This window comes from Poecilia reticulata, linkage group LG6, assembly GCF_000633615.1.
Source record: "Poecilia reticulata strain Guanapo linkage group LG6, Guppy_female_1.0+MT, whole genome shotgun sequence".
Lineage (NCBI taxonomy): Eukaryota > Metazoa > Chordata > Actinopteri > Cyprinodontiformes > Poeciliidae > Poecilia > Poecilia reticulata.
The window spans coordinates 22,586,186-22,607,471 of record NC_024336.1 but is presented as its reverse complement, the minus strand read 5'-3'; the positions used below and the strand labels follow the sequence as shown (position 1 = coordinate 22,607,471).

The 21,286-nt window shown below is 37.4% G+C and overlaps 1 protein-coding gene across 2 annotated transcripts; it reads right to left on the bottom strand.

The window, feature by feature from the left end:
- Positions 1-102: 102 nt before the first annotated feature.
- On the bottom strand, positions 103-20,808 carry ano2a (anoctamin 2a). 2 transcript variants are annotated; one of them, XM_008412394.2, is made up of 29 exons: positions 20,708-20,808; positions 18,764-18,883; positions 16,193-16,362; positions 15,747-16,052; positions 14,477-14,572; positions 13,835-14,007; positions 13,565-13,619; positions 12,595-12,646; positions 12,358-12,413; positions 11,717-11,764; positions 11,426-11,490; positions 10,910-11,044; positions 10,651-10,811; positions 9,126-9,208; positions 8,705-8,716; positions 8,406-8,480; positions 8,253-8,309; positions 7,693-7,767; positions 6,660-6,861; positions 6,289-6,400; positions 6,148-6,205; positions 5,667-5,767; positions 5,045-5,208; positions 4,780-4,932; positions 4,504-4,556; positions 3,590-3,768; positions 3,288-3,393; positions 1,388-1,937; positions 103-1,297 (listed from the first exon to the last, which is right to left on the bottom strand). In XM_008412394.2, exons 3-29 carry the CDS (start codon positions 16,319-16,321, stop codon positions 645-647), a joined length of 3,909 nt encoding a protein of 1,302 aa, XP_008410616.1. In that variant the 5' UTR covers positions 16,322-16,362; positions 18,764-18,883; positions 20,708-20,808; the 3' UTR covers positions 103-644. The 2 variants fall into 2 exon arrangements, with proteins under 2 accessions (XP_008410616.1, XP_008410617.1); XM_008412395.2 differs by lacking the exon at positions 20,708-20,808 and adding an exon at positions 18,985-19,129.
- Between the last annotated feature and the right edge of the window lie 478 nt (positions 20,809-21,286).

The following is a 21,286-nucleotide window of genomic DNA, read 5'->3' as shown; positions in this document are numbered from 1 at the left end:
CTCTTTTTTAAGAGTTATATTGGTGTTTCAAACAAAACAGCCCCTTTTGTGCAGAACAGAATAAGCAATGTCAAAGACAGAACAAAATCAAGAACAAACATCAAAAATATGTGGTTGTTTTATTAGAATTTCACATCTTTTAAATATCAAAATCTCTGAAAATAAACAAAAACACTACAAGCAGAGCTCTTGTTTCTAGGTGTCACTGTCCACCGATCTATACAGTAACATTGTTGCATGTGTGTAAAACAATCACAATAAAAAATAAATGCAAATAACACCACAGCGCCTTATGAGATATGCATGTGATTAAAATTAAACAACTTTCAAAAATTAAGTAAAATAGAAATAGAACAACTTGAGTCTTTATTTTTCATGGCATAAAAAAAGAGTTTCTGAAGAACTTTTCTCTGACCTCTTCAGATCTAAAAACACTTGATATAAAAAAATTGATATAAATAGTATTACGTGTGAAGTTACAAGGATATAAAGGATGTCCATTTGACCTGGAGGCTCTCTCTTTAGAGCCCAGGTGTATGTAGGTGAGAAGGGCAGCAGGAAGGATGCAGCCTCAGGCACAAGCAGAAGAGGCTGATCACTGATCCGTTCCCTCTGCAGCCTACAGCTTCCACTCCTTGGTCTCCCTATACTGGAGTGTTATTGCGCTTCAGTTCACTGGGTGATGGTGGAATGCGGTCTCCAAGCTTCGCACAGCTGGAGGAATGACTCGGTCCTGAGGTCGCCTCCTCGGGACCGGGCGCTCTCTGCCGCGGAGGCAGAGTGGAGCAGCGGGTTTTGCCCCTGGAACGTGGCAGCTGACGTGGAGGGCCTTTCAGCATGAAAAGTTCACTTGAGGCTTGGGGCTGTTGGGTCAACGGTGACTGTGGAGATGACAGGGACACGGGGCTGTGCAAAGGAGAGGATGGTTTCGGGGAAATGGAGCCCAGAGGAACCAGGGGAGTGAGCAAGGGCTGCTGCTGGAGCTTTGTGAGGCTGGTGGATTGGCTGGGCCGGGGCAGGCTGTAGCAGGCCTCAGCCCCTCTGTAGCGGGAAGGAAGGGTGGAGCAGCGGGATTTTACCCTTGTGTCTGGCTCTCTGGGGGGTGGAGCAATTAGAGTCAACATCCGAGTTTCAACATTTGATTTTGTAATGTCTGGCCTGGAGCCTCTCAGACTCTGGGATGAGCCTCTTTGGGATGAGGGATGGGACGCAGGTTTCCCGTCCTTCCGTTGACTTTGCTTGGATTCTGAACGGGGAAGCTCCTTTTTCTCAACCATGCTTGATGAAGGCTCTTCATCTAGACGAATAGAAAACRAGAAACAGATCAAAACACATCATAAAAAGCATYGTGTAAATCATAAGTAACAATAGAGTTTTMTCCTCTTACCCAACAGGCCCAGCTCACTCATGAAAGAGTCCAGATCCACAGTAAAGTTTTCCCCCTCAGTTGCCTCTGCTTCATAAACTTGACCTTCATTACTCTTTCTGCTGTCTTCCTTTTCTCCTTCATCCTCTTCCCTCACTTTTCTACTTTCTTCCTTTTCTTTACCTTYCACCTTATCAATTTCCTCACACTCTTCACCTTTTGGCTCATCTTCCATGTTAGTTTCAGCCTCTTCAAATGATTTATATACCTCTGGGTTGGTATCAAACCTATTAGGTTCATCCAGACTGATCTCAACCCTCACTTCTTCCTCTTTCTCCCCCACTTGGCACACATCCTCCTCCTCTGGTGCCTCTTCCACTACAATGTCTATGTTGGCAGGAAAGCAAGGGCTTGAGGATTTTTGGGATAGAGTTTTGGCACATGCTTCTTGGTCTTGTCCAAGCAAGAACTCCATCAATGCCATGTTCTCTTTTTTCAGCTGTTCCCGCAGTGACCGTGGGACATCTGGGATCATCCAAGCCACCAGCATACTGAGGAACATGGCAAGGTTCTTTAAGGGAAAAAAAGAAGAAACCAAGCAGTTTTTCTTTTGTTTTTGTCATGCTTGTKTGATAAACTCAAGCAAAGTGCAGACTTGTATCCAATTCATAATCTGAGAGAGGATTAGAAAAGAGATASAAAGGTTCCTCATCTAATCTGATTTTGATTGTTTTTGCTTAGGAGAAATGGCAAAAAACTTAGTCTTGCAGTCTGCAAAGCCAATAGAGACATATTTCTAAAGACTAACAAGTGAATTGGCAGCAAAAGTTGGTTCTACAATCTATACTCTTGGGGGAATGTGCTGAATAGAAAATACATGTTACAATTTTCAGATTTTTATTTGTAAAAGAACAAAACAAAAACCACATATTTTATTCCTGTTCTCAATTATACATGTGTTTGTGTTGATTTATGAAGTGAAATTCCAGGAAATTGCATTTTGAACAAGTGTAACATTGCACAAGATTGGAATTGTTCTAGTGTCATAATGCAGTGATAAGCACTGCATTAATTTTCTTCATCCCATTCCTAATCTTTTGATTAATTGGTCACTGAGAGTTAAACAATAAAATYCAGGGCCAGGAAAATCTTGCGCAAACACCATTAMTGTAGAATTGTCAGATAGGAGCCAAGTTTCATCCAATGCACATGCTGGGAATTTGCCAGAAGGCAGTTGAATTAAGCTTAGATCTAAACTGGCTTAATCCTCAGGTGTGATCTGTTCTAACYGACCAAAGACTGAGCCATTACCCACTTGGGCACAATTCAAAWRAGTTTGTCTGGAGAAATGCAGGAATTTCACAACATTACTTTGAAGCAATCGCTCAAATCAAGCACAGTAATAAAAGAGTTAGAGGCATACAGCTAGGAAAACAAAATAGAAGCTTTATGAAAAAAAAAAAAGTCAAAGCCCTAGATTGACCCAGTTAGGTCTGGGGTCTGAAACCATTTGAGCATTTTTGTTGGTACCTTGAAATGACTGACATTCTCATTCCAACTTGGTTAAGCTGGAATATCCCTGCCAAGAAGACAAAGAATCTCCCAAAGGAAGTCTGCCAATATAGTAGGATCACTCCCCAGACTTTAGTTTGGCCTTGCTGCTAAAGATACTTAAACACTTGATTCCATCAATCTCAAACTAACAGTAAATGTAAGAATAAATAGAAAGACAACAAGAAAATTGTTTTTTTTTTGGAGTCTTGTTAAAAGAGATAATTATTAAATAATCTGACCGGCACCTAAGAAAACCCTATATCAAATAAAAGGCAATGAAATCATAAATTTAAAAGGCAATGACCTCAGACGTCTGGTATTAAATAAGAAACTAAAATAACCATTTAGCAAAAATATTTTTTGATACCTGGAAGAATATTACAAAAGCCAGTCGAGCAGCGAGGACGGACCAGTAYTGTTTGGAGAAAGTGTACGCATCCGATGCCCATGGTGGATCTCTGTAGTCCTTGTATCTAATGGAGAAAAATGGAGTAAACAAGAATCTTAGCTCACTGCACCTAAATGCAAATATATTCTGGTAATAGTGCTTTGCTCTCAGCATGATCCTGAAATCCTTGCCAAATTTTGCACCAAAGGAAGCYTTAAGCTTCTGGCTATGRGATTAAAAGGAAGATCGAGTTAGGTCAAGGTTAGGAGAATGACTCTGACCTGCACATGGAGACACCGGTGATGAGTGCGGTGGTTGGTGCTGTGCCAGGAGGAAAGTTGCTGACATTAAAGTAGGACAGCGAGTGCTCTGTGTAGCCACTCATGGTGCCGTTTCCACTGTACATGTACTGGTAGACCATTCTTGGAACGAACTCTGAWGTGAAGGAGATGACGAATGCCTTTAAAGATAAACACGGAGAAAAGGTTTGACATGCTGTAGTTATGRCTGAAACATGATGATCTGAATTATTATTTTATMTTTTTTTTCAAATGAGGAATCCAATACCAATTCAGTTTTGGGCTTTGAGAGATGTCATATAATAACCACCTATGAAAGCCCTCAGTTAAGAGCACTGAGGGATGTAAAATCTCCACACAGCCAACACACAGAATCTACCTGAAGAGTCCTTTTTTCCAACGAAGGAAAAAGCTCCCTAGTTYATGGTGAAGTCTTGTCCAATGTGCTATTTAGGAAATATCTCCACTGTGATCTGCTTGTCAGGTCTTTAATGTTGGAGGACATCAAGACTATCCAGATGAAAATAAGTCAGAAAATACTGTCTTCCATCTTTTAGCATGTTACATAGTGCACTCTAGTCCAAATGAACAAGTTTGAGGTTGTTTTTGTTCTGGCAGATGCCATCTTACGGTGTTTGAACGGCGATCAGAATAAGCAAGAAACTGAATTTTGCTCGAGACATACTATTATCAACTAAAATCTACAACAAGGAAAACATCTACATTTTCATTTCTTTAAAGAAAGGACATGTATTATTCCTTTTTTTTTTTTTTCAAAATCTGCCATATATTAGAGAGCTTGGTTTAAAGTGTAGTTTTCATCCTACAAATGCATGTAAATAAACATGTAAAATAAACCACTGACAGAGAGTCAGGACAGACACATGCAGACTTACATTGGTAATGACAGAGAACTTGCTGATTCCACACAGAATGTTGTACCAAATCCCTGGGGATAGCATGAATTTAAAGAGACAGACAGGGAAAGGGAAGAGTGCCCGTTCATGTGAGTGTGTATGATTGCAGTGGGTTTTTGTGGTATGAAAAAGATGYGTAAGTTCAGCATGAAAAAAAGAAAGAAAAATGAAGTGAATGCAATGTACTACATGTTATTTCTACACATTTACAGAGACTGAAAGAAGATAGGTCCTGATGTAAAARTGATTCTGTACCTATGTCTTTACACCTGACTGCATCGGGTCGCCGGATCTCGGTGACRAATTTTGCAGCATCCAGCCGAATCTCAATGACGTTGTTGAGCARAGCAAATGCAGGAGCCAGTGGGAAGGAAGCCACAAATAGAGAGACAAATCCGTACTGGATAACTGTGTGAAGTATTGAGACACAAGTATGCATGATTAAAAATTACATTGTGCTGCTGTGATTTTGGGAGAATCAGTGYATAAAAGACTTGAAAAGAGACTAAATTATACTCACTCATCTCCATGTACTCTGGACTAACACCCTCAAATGGTTCAAGAGCAAAATCTTTGTCAAACTGTTGTTTTGGTCTTATCTCTTCTGTTTCATTCTCCTCATTCTCTGCCGCTCTTTTCTTTCCTTTTTCTTCTTGTATTGTCCGGTACATCTTTTTCATTTTACTAACAAAGAGAGGATAAAAAGGACAAAGACTAGATTAAAGTTAAAAAAGGAATTTTTCACAATAGTCAGGAAGCCTAAGGTGTAAATGAAAACATAATGCAAATTATTTAAAATGTTATACTTGTTAAAACAAAGGAATTTAACAAGAAGAATTATAAATAGGCTGTGTGACCCAAAGTTTTGATAACAGAGGCCCTAAATTGTTGATTACTTAATTTTAGCGGAATATGAACTTTTTTTTTTCAGAACTACAACTGAACTCGTAGGTTCTGAAATGTCTACAGGATGTTATAGGAAAACAAGGTGAACCRAGACAAGCTTAACACAGCACTCAGAAATATTTTAAATATCTTGTGAACTGTGTTTTAATTTAACCTCTGGTTAGCTTTGTAACAGCTTTGTTACAAAGCTGTTACAAAACTAAATATGGTATGAGAAGACACCGGTGTATACGTACGGGATAAGAATCTCAAAGACATTGTTTTGAATGAGCTGTTTTCCCAGCATAATCATGCTGAGCTGGATGCACAGCTCGATTAGGCAACCTGGAGGAGCGCACTGCAGAGAACAAATACATTCATCAGGATTGTTTAAACCTTAAGTGTAATTTTATTAAATTTGCAAATGTTTGTACATCATTACACAGCAGATACACAATAGATTAAAGCCCAAAATAACCTTGTGTTATGTTTTGTACCTAAAGTTTACAAATTCAATTCAATTTTCTTGTAATTTTCAAACAATATTTAAAAGTTATAGTTTTCTAAACAGAAAAAGTTACATTTATAAAATGAAAACTTTTTAAAATTTATGCCAAGCATGTTTCATCACTGTTTTGGGTTTTACTGTTACTTTACAACAGAATTCCTGTTTTGTGAGAATGTGCCAATATTTGTCTCCAGAAATCCTAAATCAGCTACTTGCAAAGTTATGCCTACCTCCTCCATTCTATAGTCTCCAAACACGTAAACATAATCACCGGGCCGCCCAGCAAACCTGTATGACGACAGGACCAGGTTAGTTGAATAKGACTTAAGGTCTAAAGCAGGTAATTGTGGGGGAAAAAAAGTGAAACACACCTGCCCTTGAAGAAGGCAACATAGAAAATAGGGGCAAAGGCGTTCATGGATTTCAGAAAGAAAGACTTAAAGATTAACCTCTCTTCAAACTCTTCCTCTGTCTTTGGAAGTTCTGTTGGAAATTGGACAAAACAATTAGCAACATATCAACACTACCATCAACACTAATTGTGTAATAAACGTATAAAGCATAACTATTACACTAAATTTCCTAAAACTGTTGAAATATGCTGACTAATTGCTACACAATTAGTGTTTGACTCATTCCTCTCATCTGTCTCCTTTTAAACAAATGCCCCATCGGAAAACCATTGTGAATTATTAACCATCCTTGATTAGTGGTTACTCTATAACAGCATTAAACACATTACCAAGCTCAGTCAGCCACACAGCGATTGCGCCATAGACCTCTTCCAATACCAGAACAACCAGCATGTTGAGGATGATGCCTGTGGTGGTGACTGTCATCCTCACACTGGCCTTGGCTTCCGGATCAGGGTTCATGGACCACACACTTAACATGCAGATGCGATAAACTACTACTCCAAACACTGCAGAGAAGGTGACAAAAATCTAACAAAGAAACAAAACAAAATACAAAGCTTAAATAATACAGATTCAAAAGGAGAATGGAACTACAGTTTTAGAGCATTTGAACTTGTTTATTCTGTGTTGCGCAAAAGTTATAGGCAAAATTCAGCTTCTTCAAAGTTTCCTTCCAAGGAGCCAGGCTTTCTTGTAATCTGTCAAAGAAGTTGTTGTTGTTTTTTTTTTTTGTTGAGAGAATCAAAAAAGTAAATGACTCCACTGATTATTAGTGGAAAATGCCATTGGTTAATCCAATGAGATGAGGAGCATATTTTAGCCAATAAAAGCCAATATTATTTAAAGATCTGTTTAGATCTGTTTCGCTTTAGTGCAATAAAATTACACTAAAGCAAAGTYCCAGGGAAAGTTAAAAAAATATTRTCTATCACTAGCGTACAGTGTATTTATTGCTGGCTCTTGGCTAGGAGTCCCTTAAAAAATTTGTTTTAATCTTGATATTTTTGTATCTCAGTAAAATATAGGTTAAACAAATTTAAAGATGTTAAGAAAGGACAGTTCCTTGGAAACTAACAAATATTGGCTGACCTAGCCGTGAAAGACCCTATGTATGGATGAATGTGGAGAAATCTAAAATGTTATGCAGACAAACCAATGGAGATTGACAGAACTGAGAAAAATAAAACAACCGAATTCTGTGAGCTACCTGCAACGTCATGAAAAATAACCATAGAGCAATAACCTCTGTCTGTTAATCCACCTCATCCTTCTGTTAATCAAAAGATTAACTAGAGGATCGACAAAGAGACAGATGGCAAATGGAAAAGTGAGAACATGAAGAGAGTCTGAGTGCAGTACCAGCAGCAGCAAGGTGGACACATTGATGACATAACCTGACAGGTGATCCTCAATGTCCAAGGACTCGGGCTCTGGCTGTCAAGGCAAAGGTACATRTTACGTGGATGCACAGAAAAACAATTTTTTTCAGACACATCCTTCACATTGCATCACAGTCTGTGATGGGTTGTTTGTTCTGCACAGACGCACACAYAATGTTAACAGTGGGGAGGGTGCATGTTTGCCATCTGAAAGGACAGAAATCTCCTCCCCTTCCTCCACTCCCTCCTCCTCTTTATGTCTCTGTCAGTAATCTGGGCTAATCTCAGGCAGCTAATCTTCTTTGGACCCAACCACACACAGTGCAGAAAGGGAAGTTCATTATGTACAAACATAATGTCATGCAAGCAGAATTAGTTCACAGTAACTTTATTTTTACACTAACAATGTAAACAAACAGTACTGTTTGTCTCAATAACAAAAGCTACATTTCACAGTTGAGCAATATTAATATAAATAGGTAATTTATGTATGTGCTTYATGAAAAGGGTCCGWCTATTAAATGTACAGTTCAATGGTACCTGGGAGGMCAACATTTGGTCGGTTTCTCCATCCACACCTTCTCCAGCTTGAGTCAACTGACAGAGGATATAAAAAAATTCTATGTTAAACAAAATTTGCCTTAAACGAGTTAAAAACTGAACAGAGATCTGAACATTTACATGTAGACTCACCTTCTTTTTAGCTTGTGCTTTCAATTTAGCTTTCTTCTCCTGAAGAGCTTCTTCATATTCAGGTCTCAGTTCATCCTGCAGCACACATCCAAAAACATGCACTTTAAAACACAACCACCGTATCTTGGGGATTTACATTTTGGCACACACTGTTTTGCCACTTTCCGTAACACGTGCATATACTGTAGTTTTATTTTCTGTTTATCCACATTTACAGTGATTATCTTGTATTTTGTCTTGTTTTTCTAAAATCTATTCTGTTCTATTTTTTCAAAACTTTCTAATACAAAGTTTCCTACCTGAACTCGCTCCTTCAGGCATCAGGAGACACATGAAACACAGAGAGAACAGTGGCGTTAGTTTGTGATTGTTTGTGCCGCGACCTTGCTGTGTCATTTCATCCACCAACTGTCCTTAAAGGCCAGGACCAATCCCATTACTGTGCTTCACTGGGTAACTGTCTGGCAGCAAGCATTTTGGTTTGTTAGAGGAACTTAAAGGTCAAGTGCTAATGAGAGGCTTCCAGGAAAACCAGTATTCCTTTTGTGCATGGCTTGGGCCATAAAATGATCTCTGTAGGCATTCCTGGCTTCCTCTTTTACAAACTCGAGTGCAGAAACATGATAATTAATTCTTAAGTGACACAATAAATATATAAATAAAAATCTTTTATGTGTACATATGTGTCCACCAATGGTTTTCTTGAGCCAACTTCATTACCTCTTCATGCTCCAAGCTTGTAAGGTCCCACGAATGTTTCAGACACATCTGTCTCCTTTTCCAGTGCTCAAGAAAACATGCAGCTGCAGCATAATATGCACATAGAATAATTTTTAGAAAAAGACAAAAATAAATCTGATAATTTTGTCATTTACATCAAGCAAACAGAACGTGRAGCTTAAAAACATCTCACTGGAATGGTGTTTTCAAAAAGCATTAGAAGACAAATTATTCTCTTAAGTTAAGATAAGAAACAAGCAAACAAAACTARGTGAATAAAACTTAAAACCTCAWTAGAAACTACAGTTTCTTACTTTAAGACATGCTATTTTTATATCATTTATAAGGTATATTATACCTTATAACATGACAATATTACATTTTGTCATGTCACAACCACAAACATCATTTATTACGATTTTATGATAGTACAACACAAGGTAAAGCATGGCCATGGATGGAAAATGAACATGTAGTTTTATTTATTTTATTTTACAAATGAATATTTGAGAAGTGTTGCAWKTTCTGTTTCTTTACTCCAGWAGTCAATACTCTAGAACCACCRTTCACTGATATAAAAACTACAAACATTCTATTATAAGGTGTCTATCATGTCTAATCTATTGTGTCTCTACCAGCTTTGCACATCCAGAGACAAAACATTTTCTCMAGCTCCTCTTTTCCAATTATACTGGATGGAGAGCTTCTATAAACAGCAAATTTCAAGTCTTACCACAGATTCTCACATAGACAGAGTGCCTRGACTTTGCCTGGGCCACTCCAATACATGAACTTGGTTTGCTCTAAATCATGCCAGAAGTGTACCTCTTTTCCTGTCTCAGTTTTCTTTCAGGATTGACYTAATCTATTCTTCTTTTTGTGTCTATCCCATGAAATCCCAAAAMATGYTTTAAAGTTTGTGGATGCAATGGTAAAAAAGGTGAAAAAGACCAAGGACTCTGAATGTTATATTTGTRGTGCTAATGTTAAATGTGATCTGTCAAAATTTTGTATTTATTTGCAGAACATGAGAAATGGTCAAAATAACGTAAAAGATGCACTGCTTTCAGACCTCAGATAATGCAAAGAAAACAAATTCACATTCATTTAGAAACAACAATACTAATCTTTTAACTCAGGAAGAGTTCAGAAATCAATATTTGGTGGAATAACCATGGGTCCAGTGCAGTGGTCTCTTCGTTTTTTCCAGAGCAGTGTATGTACACTACAGCAGTGTTTCACACTGTGCGTCTATGCAGTGGTGAAGAGTAATTAGATTATCCTCTTAACACCTTCTCTCTGGTTTCCAGCCAACATAAAACTAAAGGAAGCAGGTATTTTCTGTCCTGGATGCTTTTCAAATAATGAGCTGTAAAAATTATTCTCGATCTAGTCTCTTTTGTAAACTTAGCCAAACAATGGATTGAAAGTGTGGGAGTCTTCCTGTCTTTGTTTTGCTAGTTAAAATGTGTGCTGCTTTTTTAAAACATTCAGAGTGAAGTGTATAGTTGGTGTATATAGTTACCCCAAAGGGACATGAAGATAGCAAAGAGAACAGTAGCTCCATTGTCGAACAGGTATGAGGCTCGGGCCAATGAGCATACTGAACTCAGACGCCAGTAATCACACACGGCATCACACAGTGGACACATTGTGATGTTCAGGTTGTCATCACATGTCTCCTGACTGAAATATGAGTAGAAACACATAGAAAAGTGTGTTACTTCTCTCTCTCTCTGATTAGACTGATTAGTTTTGATGAGCATAGATAAGTGTTTGCCTACCTTGGCACATTGGTATCTACGGTAAGTATGCCATACAGGAAGACAATGATACCCAGCACAGAGGGTGGAATGAGAAGCTGAGTATAAACACCCAGCCAGGCAAAATATAACCCAATTTGCTCTCCAAAGTACTTCCTGTAAACATGGAGACAAAAGATAAATCAGAAGATAAATGAGCTGCCTTCATCAGGATTCATCAGCAGGATCCAACTTATGTTGATAGGAAAAGCTACAAATCATTCTTACAGCCATCCTCAAACAATAAATAAACTTAAAATGTATTAAATATAAATCTACTAATATCTTCACTGGAATGTAACTGAGCCTATCATGAGGTGTAATTTGTTTGTCATTAAGACTTAAATCATCTTCTTAATATACAGTAATAATCAGGGACATTTAAAAAATATACGATTGCTGTAATACTGTAACTGTATTTCATCACAAGCATTCTGCAAACAGCAATCACAACTAATTGCTGAAAATAAATCATAGTTTGCTAAAAGATCTTGTCACCTGATCAGGTCAACAGGTTGATATTTGAACATGACTCCATAGTTGGCCCACTCTTCATGAAGCAGCTAAACAACAAAGACATTTATCATACAGGGTTAATGTACTCATTTAGGTCTGGTATTAGGCGCAGTTAAAAAAACAAAAAGCTAATGATTGTCTCTTAGTACCCTATTGTAATGGATTAAAAGAGTGACACTATTTTTATCTTGACTAGGTCTAAAAAATATAATCTACCAGTTATCTGCAGACATTTTAAGGAAGGAAAATACCACTATTACCCCTGTTACACACCTGTCTTTCATTTCGTTGATCTTTTCTTCCTCTCCGTGTGAATGGGCCCTAAAGAAAAGCAGGACTACAGTTTTATCTCATGCATATAATGTAGCAAAGTTTGTTGATCATTAAATACACCATAGTAGGCCTCTGCTTATTCACAATATATCATACACCTATAACTCCAAATTATTTGTGGATTTTTAAAAAAATATTTAAAAGCAAATGCAGTTTGGGTAGCTGAAATACCTAATCACAATGCTACTTCACATGCTATTGGTTGCCAACACAGCCAATCCAGGAGCACCATTCATTTTCCATGCTGCTGATTGACTGTACCCCAAGAATGGAAATAAGGAAAGACTGTAGACATTAGCTTCTGCAGCTTCTAACTTTCTAAGGCTGTTTMTTTGTGTGTATTAATGCACACAAAGGTAAATTAGGTGTTTAAACTACTAAAACAGGCTGTCAAATAGCTAAAATCCACAWGTTTATGTGGATTTTAGCTATTTACAGGCTGTTGTGATCCCCATGCCCAATTGGTCCACTGTTTTTGTAATTAAMATTAAAATAGAGGTAACATTTGCTGAGAAACAGCTTCATGTGRAAAAAAACAAAACAAATAAAAGTTGCTTAATTCAGGTTTCAGTTTTACTTACATCATGCAGAGGGAAAGCAGAAATGTAAACACCTCGAGCCAGTAATGAGCTGATGCCTTATGACACAAAAACAGAGGAACACAAAATCTGTTTTGAGACCACTGGGAATAAACAAGGAAAACGTATAACATTTCTAAAAATTGTTTTAGCRTGCCTGCACTTGATGCATATCTTRACACAGTCTGACACAATAGAGCCTGTTTTGTTGCTGGTTTATGGCCAATAAAATCCACTCACCTGTGGTTTGGCAAGTGCGTGTGCAGGTAGTGCGTGAAATGATCTCAGCAACCTAGAAGAAAACATAGCATTAGTTACCTATTTAAAATAAATAAAAAATTTCCTAGAACTTAGAGGTTACTTTCCACTGACTTTTCCTTGACTTRGCGGACACTGTGTTGCRGCTTACTGGTTAACCTCATGAAACTTACCAGATAATTTCCAAAGATCACCAGGTTCTTTCATGGAACTYGCCAAATACTTACCAGCACTTTAATTTAACATTCAGCTACTTAACTGATTATTGCTAAAATAAATCTTGTAGAATATTTTCGATTACTTTCACGGAACTTTCATAGAARCTTTTATGGAATTTTGTTAGTTTCTGATAACTAATTTGCTTTCTGAAACCCTTGTGGAACTTGCAAGGAACTGATCCAATTTCTGTAAAGTACTTGATAAGACCCATGAAAGTTACAGAAAATATCTTGTAAATTCCATGAAAGTAGCTGGCAAGTTGTGGAAATGTTAATTACAAAATTGTCCCCAAAAAGTCCAGAAAGAACTTGGCAACTTCAGAAAAGTTCAGTTAAGTACATGGTCAATTTCATAATAGTACCTTGTTGTTTTATGAAAGGTTCCTGATACAGTAAGTCCCATGAATATTATATKAAACTTACTGTATTACATGAATATTAAGAAAGTACCTTATATGTTCCTTAAAGGTTCCAGGAAAGTTAYGTCAAAAGAAAAAAGCAGTCTAAATCCCAGTTCGTGATAGTACCTTGTAGGTTCTGGATAAGTAACAAGTAAGTATGAAAACAGACCTGGACAAATGCCTTGTAAATACAGGCAAAGTTMTTGATAAGTTCCTGGAAAGTAAACTCTTCATTCCAGGAAAGTAAAGACTATTACATAAAACTGATATTATGTAGTTCTACAAAATACTCTTAACAGACGACAGTTGAGAGGAATCATCTCATAGACTCACTATTCTGCTCCGTGTTGCRTTRTCAAATAAAGTTGCTGTTGACTTGATGTCATACCTGCAGGAAATGACATTACAAACATCAGCTATCGGTTAAAGTAGAAATATRTATTTAACTTAGATTTGGCATTTGGAAATTGTGGACATTGTAGCAGAGAAAGCAAATGACCTTTCAGAGATTTTGATGTTAGCATGTTGTCTAAACCAGCATAGTTATATCAAATCACATGTAAGACACATTAAGCCATGYGAAGAGCTTGAACATGTACTCACAGGTGGAGCTTATCTCTGATGAATGAGTGTTTGAGAGTTTTGAAATTGACATGTGACTGCGAGTCTTTGTGGATGTCGTTGTCAGGGACATCAGGCTGAAATGGTCTGTTTAGTTGAGAGATGACAGTATCCCACATTCCAGCAATGCCTGTCCTTTTCCGCAATTCACATTTCTGCTCAAAAGAAGCAAATGGAAAAACTTTGATCACTGCCAATCAACTGGATTTCATATAAGTTGATACTGATTAGCTGTAACATTATTAACATATACATTTTTGTTTCCAACTACAGTGCCTGATATTTTGCCCAATTATATAGCAGTGTCTTTATATCGCGAAGGACTCTTTAGGCTGCCAGAATTGTTGGCTAATATATTCCAGTTGTTATGAAGTTGCATTTTAAATTCTGATTGAATATTTATCCAGTGGGACAGATTATACTTTTCCAAGTCAGAATACTGTCTTTATCAGAATAATTACATTTTTGCAAGCTGCAAAGTGTTGCTCCTTTTTCCTCGCAGTAGTCAAAGTATGGTGGCTTATCAGTCTACATAACTCTTCCTCAAAGTGAGGCTCTGCAAATGGCCAAAAAGTGCTGAATAAACCTGATATTTTCACCATTAGCAGAGGAAAACAGACTTACCTTTTTCACAGCTACTTTGATCTTCTGTAACTCTGCCTCACGACTGAGAATTGACCATGGGATGTGCAGTCGAATGAAGCTGATGCCATTTAACTTCTACACATTAAGACGCACATGAAAATGGGGTAAAAACAAATGTGAAAAGCCATGTTAACCCATAACAAACTTAATTCAGTCCCAAAAAAACATTGCTTTTGTCAAGTCATAACAAATCTGATGTTTTGACAGTTTGCTGATCTGGAGTAAATTACAATGCCAAGGCGGAGAAACATCAAGAATAACCTGAAAGAGTGGATTGTATCTTTCCATTAATCAGGAAAACAATTTGAAGTCAATCTTTCTCAGTAAGATAGATTATTCACAAGTGACAAAACATTGAGAACAGCTGCTAATCTTTGCACTACTGAAAAGTAGTGCAAAGACTAGCTAAATTTGTGGGTACAAATTTGTGGGAACAAATTTGTTCCCACAAATTTGTCCCAAGGTCAAATCCAGTAATGCTCAAAGAAATAACAAAACTTGTATATATCAATTGCAAACTTTATGGAGCTCAGGTAGAATGTATACATATGTCTGCAAATTTGCAGTTGAGATAACTACAAGACTTCTTGAAGATCATTCTTTGGACACCTGAATCCAAAGTTAAGATACCTGACAATAACAAGCTCTGCTATTTAAAAAATAAATAAATAAAAAAAATAGTATATTAAGGTCAAAGAAGAGGCCACTTGTCTAACTTTTCAAGCTAAAAGTCAATTGCAGCAGCAAATCTAAAACAGAGTGGCCAGAAAATAATGAAGGAATTGAGATGGCTTAGTTAAGAACCCAGACATCAAAATATACACTATTTTCACAAAGGACAGGTTTAGATAGCTTTTTCCTATAACAAATAAAATTGTCTTGATCAGAGAGAACACTAAGAGCAAAAAACATAAGACATCTGTTGAGGGCAAAATGTCCTAAAGAAACCCTCAAATGTAACTTTCGTCCAGCAAATGCACTTCTCAATAGTGAATCACTCTCTAAGTAGGTCTTGTAATCCAGCCCGTGGCTCAAGTTGCTTACAGTGTTTTTAATCTGCAACCAAAACAGCAGCTGATTTAACGCATAAGCAAATGGTGTGCAGAGACTGACACATAAATCACAAACTTTCCTTCAGACATTGCGACACAGAGGAAAAATGCATTCACATAAACTTGCTGGAAAATACAAGAAAACAATATGCACCAAGATGGTCTGTTATCGGTGTAAGGATGTGTTGGTTACCTACTTCTTTGTCACGTTCAATCTGTAGTCCAGCCTCCAGCAGACCCGCTTCAAACTCCTCCCTCATCAGAGCTTTCTCCTCCTCAGTAAGCTTCGAGTCTTCCGCATCCCCTGCTGCTCCACCTGCCTCCCCAGATTCTGCTTCTGTTTCCAGTCGAATCGGTAGAATTATTGGCAAATTTCCATTGGAAGAAATGGACAGTCTGGGCTTAGAGCTACGCCTCTTTTTGTATTTGTAACAAAGTACGTAGTCCACTTTTCTCTTGCCGTCAGCAAAAAAAAGTCCAGGTCCAAGATCAATGCCAGACTCCTAACAAACAAACAAGCACATATTTACGTTATGATTACTAAAGCATGTAACCTAGAAATAGGAAAAAAAAAAAAAAAGTGAAATCATTTTTTAAAAGGAAAGACAATCTGTTAAAGACTTATCCTCAGCAGTAATCTTACCGGTGGCGAGGGCTCGCTGCTGACAGGGAGGTTGACAGGTCCTCCATTGGCAGCATCAAGTCCAAACCCAGACAGAGATCGCGCCAGTGACACAAGCTTTGCTGAGTGAAAAGATGATGACTCACTCATTGCTTTGGTGAAGGATGTATGCCCTTTTCCGTTTCATCCCTCTGAAAAGAAAAAGCTTTTTGTTTTTCTTTGACCTTTAAAGAGTCTTTAGCGGTATTAAAACTGTCCACGCCTTTTATTATTGCTGAAAAATGTTTTTATGGCCATATTTTTACTTTTGGAGATGAGCTTGAAGTCTATTAGGTTGGAAGTCCTCCTTGCAAACACCTTAATCTTAAGCTCCCCCACAAGTTCTCTGTCAGATTCAGTTCAGAGTTGGGCCACTTCAAAACAACAATAATAATGCTTATAGTAAAAATCTGAATTTACATATTCATTTCACTTTCTGTCAGGCCCTCAACATCTTATGACCCTCCCAAAGGCAATAGCAAAAATGCTTTCTGTCTTTGAATCATGAAAACACAGGTGGCCTCAACCCAAATTAAGCCCCTTAATGACACTGACTGAAGTCCAATAACCATAAAGTAGCACTACTAATAAAGGGACAGGAAGAACAAACAAAAAATCTAATTTGAAAGCCACTGATCCTTACATACCACAGACCTGTCCATTTACACATTGCAAAGGAACACCAAATGGAAACGTCATTCTCGGGGGAGAAAAACATGTTATCTGGACATAGTAGAGCCATGACAAGGTTAAACTGTTGTAGATGTGTTCTACACATCCTTCAGCGGAAATATAAAGCTTCAGGATGTCCAGAGCTGCTGAAATGTGTCTGGTTGTGAGGGGAACATTTAAGTTACCATCCCTCTCAACTGAGGGTCTTCGCCTGTGCAATAACAAGTGTCCTTAAAAAGAACGAGTCTTCTGCTCACAAATTCTCTCAGATAAGTGCATTTTCCAAGAGAATAACTTGGAAGATTTTATAGTCTTGAAGAGGATCTCTTCTTTTGGATAATCTTGTAAGAATGACCTGATCTAAATTCCTTTTAAGTAGAATTTTAAGCCCCAAAAAAGGGAATCAGTCTTCAAAAGGGTATCAGTCTTTTCTACACCGTCCAGTGTCGACAGTGTAGATACTGCACCATCTACACTAGCCTACTAGAAACATTCAAATTAAGCATACCTAAACCAATATTTGAAATAATAAACAAGAGCTATGTAGCTACTCAATATAGAGCACTTTTTTGGATCTTTTTCATTCTGGTTTGGGATTTATGAAGATATGTTCTTGGTTAACAGCTTGTTTCAGTGATGATAAGGGTATTGGGTTTCATTTATTTCTGGAAAAAAACAAACAATAGAAAGCAAGAACATTGTAGAACAAAAATGACCTCTCAAAAATGACCATTGAAGGTTTTATGACACAATACACAGTGGCAGTGTATTTAGGCAGCCATAAAAACTAAAGCAAATTTAATCTGTCCTGTCCATGTCTTTCACTAATTGGAAGCCGTAGAGTCAGATTAAGCAGTGCAGCAGAGTAAAACCCAGACAGCACAGCTTCAATCTGCTGGGGTAATTTGGTCAGTGGGCTCATTCTGCAAAGAATAACATACGCTCAGAAATTCTTAAGCATTAGACTATGAGAAGCAGATGGAAATCCCTAGATTTGGTTCTACCAAAAGAAACCATTAAGCATGGTTCAACATGGCGCACAAAAACGACTGAAATTCACAGTTTCTCAAATGATTTTCAAGATCTGACTTACTGTAACACTAGACATATCTTAGTGTTTGAATGACAGTGTATTCTAATTTAGAGTAGAAATTCAATATATTTTCTTTTATCAATTATTTAAAGAATTTTGCAGTCTAATCACATGGCGCAACTGAGAAAGGTCTTAAAAAAGCTTTTAGCAAGATGATCTAAATAGAGTGTGATGTATTAATAAGACTGGAAGGAATGAACCAATCAATGAGCCATTTTTTGTTGATAAGCTCTAATTGGTAAAGCACTGAAAAATATGTATTTCTATACTCCTGTTTATCATTGTATCAAAACAAAGAACTCCAACCATTTTCACTCTATAAGAGATTCGTCAAAATATAATTAACTGTTTTCAATCTTTTTGGGGATATCAATTAAGGGTTATGGCTACTTGCTTTGGTGCATTAACGGGGACTATCTTGTAAGTAATTTGTTTTTGTTGAGCTCGAAAGCGCAAGGCCTATCAAATAACATGCAACACATTTATTTTCTCTTTTATATCTTTAATTGTTTAGGGGGAAAAATGGTTATGTCAAAATCGGTATTGATCAGTAAAAAATCTGATCGGTGTATCTCTAAAGACTCGCCTTAACACAGTGACTTTGCATATTTCACATCACAAAATGAGATTATTTTAAACGTCTTTTAACGGTGAAGTGATTTTTTTTTAAACAATGTTAACACAAATACGTGTTGTCCGTAGGTGTGTTGGAACTGAAACAAAGAAATTCCACAAACTCAAAGGTAGAATTTTCAGTCAAAAATGATGAATTCTGCAAAGACACTTACTTAAAATAAATGATGGTGAGAAGAGGCTACAATCTGAAAATACTCAGTAATCCACACACATAATGGTCCCAGGCCAGGCCTGAACATAATCCGTCCGTCCTTTTGAGAAACCAGGGAAAGCTGTGAGACATGTAAACACAACAACAATCAACCAAACTGCATGTTGACAGTAAGCACACTGCTTTACCTGTCAATCCTTCTACACATGTGGACCAACTTACCTCATAATCTCAGTTAACCAAGCATTAGGAAGCGCAGTGCCAAGATGCAAGTGAAGATTATTTATCCCTTCACACTCAACCCTTTACACCTCAGCACACTGAGATGGCTGCAGTAGGGGTTTTAAACTTGACTGCTTGTGATTCGGTCTGTTTCAACTTGTGTTGTTGAGACCCAATGTTAGCATTCAAACTCTTAGGTGGGAGAAGATCATGCATTCATTCATTTTCCACAAGGAGTCCAAAGGAGGCTGTGGATATGATTGCTTTAGCTTCCAGTAGAAACATGGGACTGGTGGGTATTTTTTGGCAAAGTATCAACATTTTTTGCTTTGTTTAAGTTTTAATTTTGTTCTTTAATTTATTTACTTCTAATAATTTGGCATGCAGTATCTTTGTGAACTGCAGTTTTGTATTAATACTGTTCTATTGTTTATTTAAGTAATTTATGCTATTTTTATAGAATGCTGTTTTGCGTTCTGTTGCTTTATATATTCTTTCAGTCATTGATGCTCTTATTGCTTCTAGGACTGATAACACTGATGATGTTATCAGATCATGTCATCATCATGTCACATTAAATTCTTAAGAAAAAATGTGTCATGCTAAATGTACTTTTTTTTCAGATTGTATACTCCTTTTAGGTTTACACCCCAAGGAAATTTTTCTTAAAAGGTGAGATTTGTTAACAAAGACCTATGTTAGTGCTAACTTGGTAATTGCTGATGCTTTTGTCTCAGCTGCACAACTGTCTCAGTCACAATTCATGCAAGTTGTAGATGTTTACATGAACACTGGTCTGAGTACTTGTCCTTCCTTTGTTTTTGATTTTTTTTTTTTTTCATTAAATGTTAAACTTCACATTGATTCTAAAATGTGTGATAGTTTTAGCTGGATGTGGGACCCAAAATAAAAAAATTTGAGGCGCCCATAAATTAATGCTCTGCCCCTGCTGCGGTCCTCCTGACCTTTTTTTTTTTAACACTTCTAATATTTCTTATTTTGGCTTTTGAGTGTTTAAAATGTTCACATTGCGTTAAGTTTGTTTTTTTTTGTGCAAATTTTATTCTGCCCCCTGTTCATTTTGGAGAAGACACCGAGAAGAGTGCGCCACTGCGTGTGCGCCTCAATGCGAGGCTTAAAAGCTTGTAAGCCTGCAGTCAGCGCAATCACAGAGGCTGGACTGCACCCTCACACAGACAAACATGAACTGCATCGCCAATTCAAAGCAGATTACACATTCTATTTAAAATATATTAATATATATAATTGCATTATGCTATAGCAATCATACTAAAACATTTATGTAGAGTTTGATAGAAACATTCACTTTTAGATTAGGTTTTTGAGAAGGTTGACAAAACAACAGTTAGCCCTACGCTCCACATTACATAATTTCCACCTTGGCTAATTAATCCCAAGATAGACGTTTCGCACTGCTTATCAGGCTATGTGATTAATTAAAAGCAACAGTTGTACGCACACATGGCTGGATAGAAAGAAAAAAAAACACCGTTAGCACTCCGTTACACCGCTTTGGAGGCAGCATTTAGTAAACATTATAAACCCTGGATTAGTTTTATTTATCCCTCTGACTAAGTAAAGATTTGTCACATTAAAGAAAATTATGTGTAAGATGACACTGCCAGAGCACCATAGGACGTATAAACTCCAAAAGATGCAAGGGGAAATTTTAAACGCAAAGGAAAGTAAACAGAAAACTCACCAGTATCCACGCGAAAACAGTTGTTTGTTGGGGGGGATAAATGTTAAGACATGACACCGCCCGAAGCGTTGAGATGGTGGACAATCCGCGCGCGCTCTCGCAACCACTGGCTTATTGCGCGCGAACAGGGCGGCTAATTCCCCGAGCAGTCCACGCAGAGAAGGAGGAAGGTGTGGGGCATATTACTGAGCCATGATGTGTGTGTGTGCGCGCGCGCGCGTGTGTGTGTGTGTGTGAAGTAGCAGGGAACGAAGAGCTTACAGGTGATCAGACTCTACCTCCACTTCCATGTCTATCTATCTATCTACTTTCAACAAAATCATCAGTTCCAAAAATCGTTAGTTCTATATTGCTAATAACTATTTTTACAAAGAATAACTGCTGACCAAAAGGTCAGCAGTTATTCTTCATCTTCATTTAAGAAGGATAAAGAGAGGGGTACATTTGACTATTCTAACACAAGTCCACATCTTTGTCCATCATTTAATGGCTTAAGAGTGGCCAGGAGTTGCTTTTCTACAGCCAGACTTTATTAGACTCATCTGTTTAAAGCATAGGGTTCAAGTAAAAGTCCTAGTA